The sequence below is a fragment of the Neopelma chrysocephalum genome, unplaced genomic scaffold (assembly GCF_003984885.1).
Source record: "Neopelma chrysocephalum unplaced genomic scaffold, ASM398488v2 Primary Assembly neopelma1_367, whole genome shotgun sequence".
NCBI lineage: Eukaryota > Metazoa > Chordata > Aves > Passeriformes > Pipridae > Neopelma > Neopelma chrysocephalum.
The window spans coordinates 562,439-564,514 of NW_020898031.1; the positions used below are offsets into that span (position 1 = coordinate 562,439).

Sequence of the window (2,076 nt, forward strand, 5' to 3'; positions counted from 1 at the left end):
GCCCATCCGCGTCCTGAAGATGCTCAGCGCCCACGGCGGCCACCTCCTGCACCCCGAGTACCTCCAGCCGCTCTCCTCCACGCCCGTCAGCCCCATCGAGGTCAGTGCCCGCCGCCCCCCCCCGACCGCGGCTCGGACCCCCCCGGCTCCCTCCCAGCCCGGCGCTTCCCGGTTCTCCCGGCCGGGCTCTTCCCGGGCCGGCGCTCCCGGCTCTTCCCGGCTCGGCGCTCTCGGTTCTGCCGGCCGGGTTCTTCCCAGCCCGGCTCTTCCCGGCTCGGCGCTCCCGGTTCTCCGGCCGGACTCTGCCCTGCCCGGCGGCCCCCGCTCCTTCCCTCCCCGCCGCCGCTGCAGCCGCAGCCTCGCTCCCCCCCCTATTCCCGGTCCTTCTCCCCGGCCGGGCGGGTCCCCCCTCCCCGTCCCCCCCCATCCCCGCGCCCTGGCTCTGCGCCGGGCCCGGCCCCGGGGTTTCGGGGGGTGGGGGGTGAGGCGGGTTGCGGGGGCGCCGTCGGGGTCCCCCCTGACCGGCTCCGCTCCGCCCGCAGCTGGACGCCAAGAAGAGCCCGCTGGCGCTGCTGGCCCAGACCTGCTCGCAGATCGGGAAGCCCGACCCGCCGCCCTCCTCCAAGCTGAACGCCGTGGCCGCCGCCGCGCCCGCCGCCGAGAAGGAGCCCACCGCCCGCCCCGCCGCGCTGAAGCCGCCGGGCAGCGGGGACGCGCCCGCCGAGGACAAGTCCAGCTTCAAGCCCTACTCGAAGGGCGGCGCGGAGCCGCGCAAGGACGGCGGCGGCGCGGACAAGGCCGGCTTTCGGGTGCCCAGCGCCGCGTGCCCGCCGTTCCCCCCGCACGCCGCCGCCTCGCCCGGCGGCTCCCGCGGGGCCTCGCCGCAGCACCCCGACCCCAAGGGTGCCGAGGAGAAGAAGGAGCCCGAGGGAGGCAAGCCCAGCCCCGAGGGGACGGGCGGGGGGCTGGGGCGCGGGGCGGTGGAGCCCGGGGCGCACGGCGAGCCCCCCTCGGGCCGCAAGTCGGAGCCCCCCGCCCTGCCGCCCGCCGGCCATGTGGCCCCGGTGTCGCCCTACAAGCCGGGCCACTCCGTCTTCCCGCTGCCGCCCTCCAGCATCGGCTACCACGGCTCCATCGTCGGCGCCTACGCCGGCTACCCGTCCCAGTTCGTGCCCGGGCTGGACCCCACCAAGCCGGGGCTGGTGGGCAGCCAGCTGCCGGGGGCTCTGGGGCTGCCGGGCAAGCCGCCCAGCTCCAGCCCGCTCACCGGGGCCTCGCCGCCCTCCTTCATGCAGGGATTATGCCGGGACCCGTATTGCCTGAGCTACCACAGCGCCTCGCACCTGGGCTCCAGCAACTGCTCCAGCTGCGTGCACGACCCCGGCAGCCTGAAGAGCGGATACCCCTTGGTGTACCCCACGCACCCCCTGCACTCGGTGCACACCACGCTCTCCTCCAGCGGCACCCCCAGCCTGCCCGGCCACCCCCTCTACACCTACGGCTTCATGCTGCAGAACGACCCCCTGCCCCACATATGCAACTGGGTGTCTGCCAGCGGACCCTGCGACAAGAGGTTTGCCACCTCGGAGGAGCTGCTCACCCACCTACGGACCCACACGGCCCTGCCGGGGGCCGAGAAACTCTTGGCGGGTTACCCTACCTCCGGGCTGGGCTCCGCGGCCTCCTGCCACCTCCACCTCCCGCCCGCCGCCCCCGGGAGCCCCAACACGTTGCCCGCCTCGCTCTCCTTGAGGAGCCCACACACTTTGGGACTAAACAGGTACCACCCCTACGGCAAGAGCCACTTGCCCACAGCCGGCGCCCTGCCCGTGCCCTCCTTGCCGGCCGCCGGACCTTACTACTCCCCGTACGCGCTCTACGGCCAAAGACTCACGTCAGCTTCTGCACTGGGATATCAGTAACCCCGCAGCTCCCGAGCCCCCCGCGCCCTCCTTGGACTCTGTATTTATTACTGTATGTTAGCTTAAAGCTGGGAATATAAGTGCATTATACACCAATGAATCAATGGTATGCAAAAGTCTGTGTCCAAAAAAAAAAACACAAAAAAAAAAAAAC

At 72.2% G+C, this 2,076-nt stretch overlaps 1 protein-coding gene across 1 annotated transcript; it reads left to right on the forward strand.

Annotated features, from left to right (window-relative positions):
• Nucleotide 1: 1 nt before the first annotated feature.
• On the forward strand, nt 2–2,050 carry ZNF703 (zinc finger protein 703; the record flags this gene model as incomplete). Its single annotated transcript, XM_027706346.1, has 2 exons — nt 2–100; nt 543–2,050. Coding segments are annotated over 2 exons (1,479 nt in total), but the record flags the coding sequence as incomplete, so codon positions are not given.
• Nucleotides 2,051–2,076: the final 26 nt, after the last annotated feature.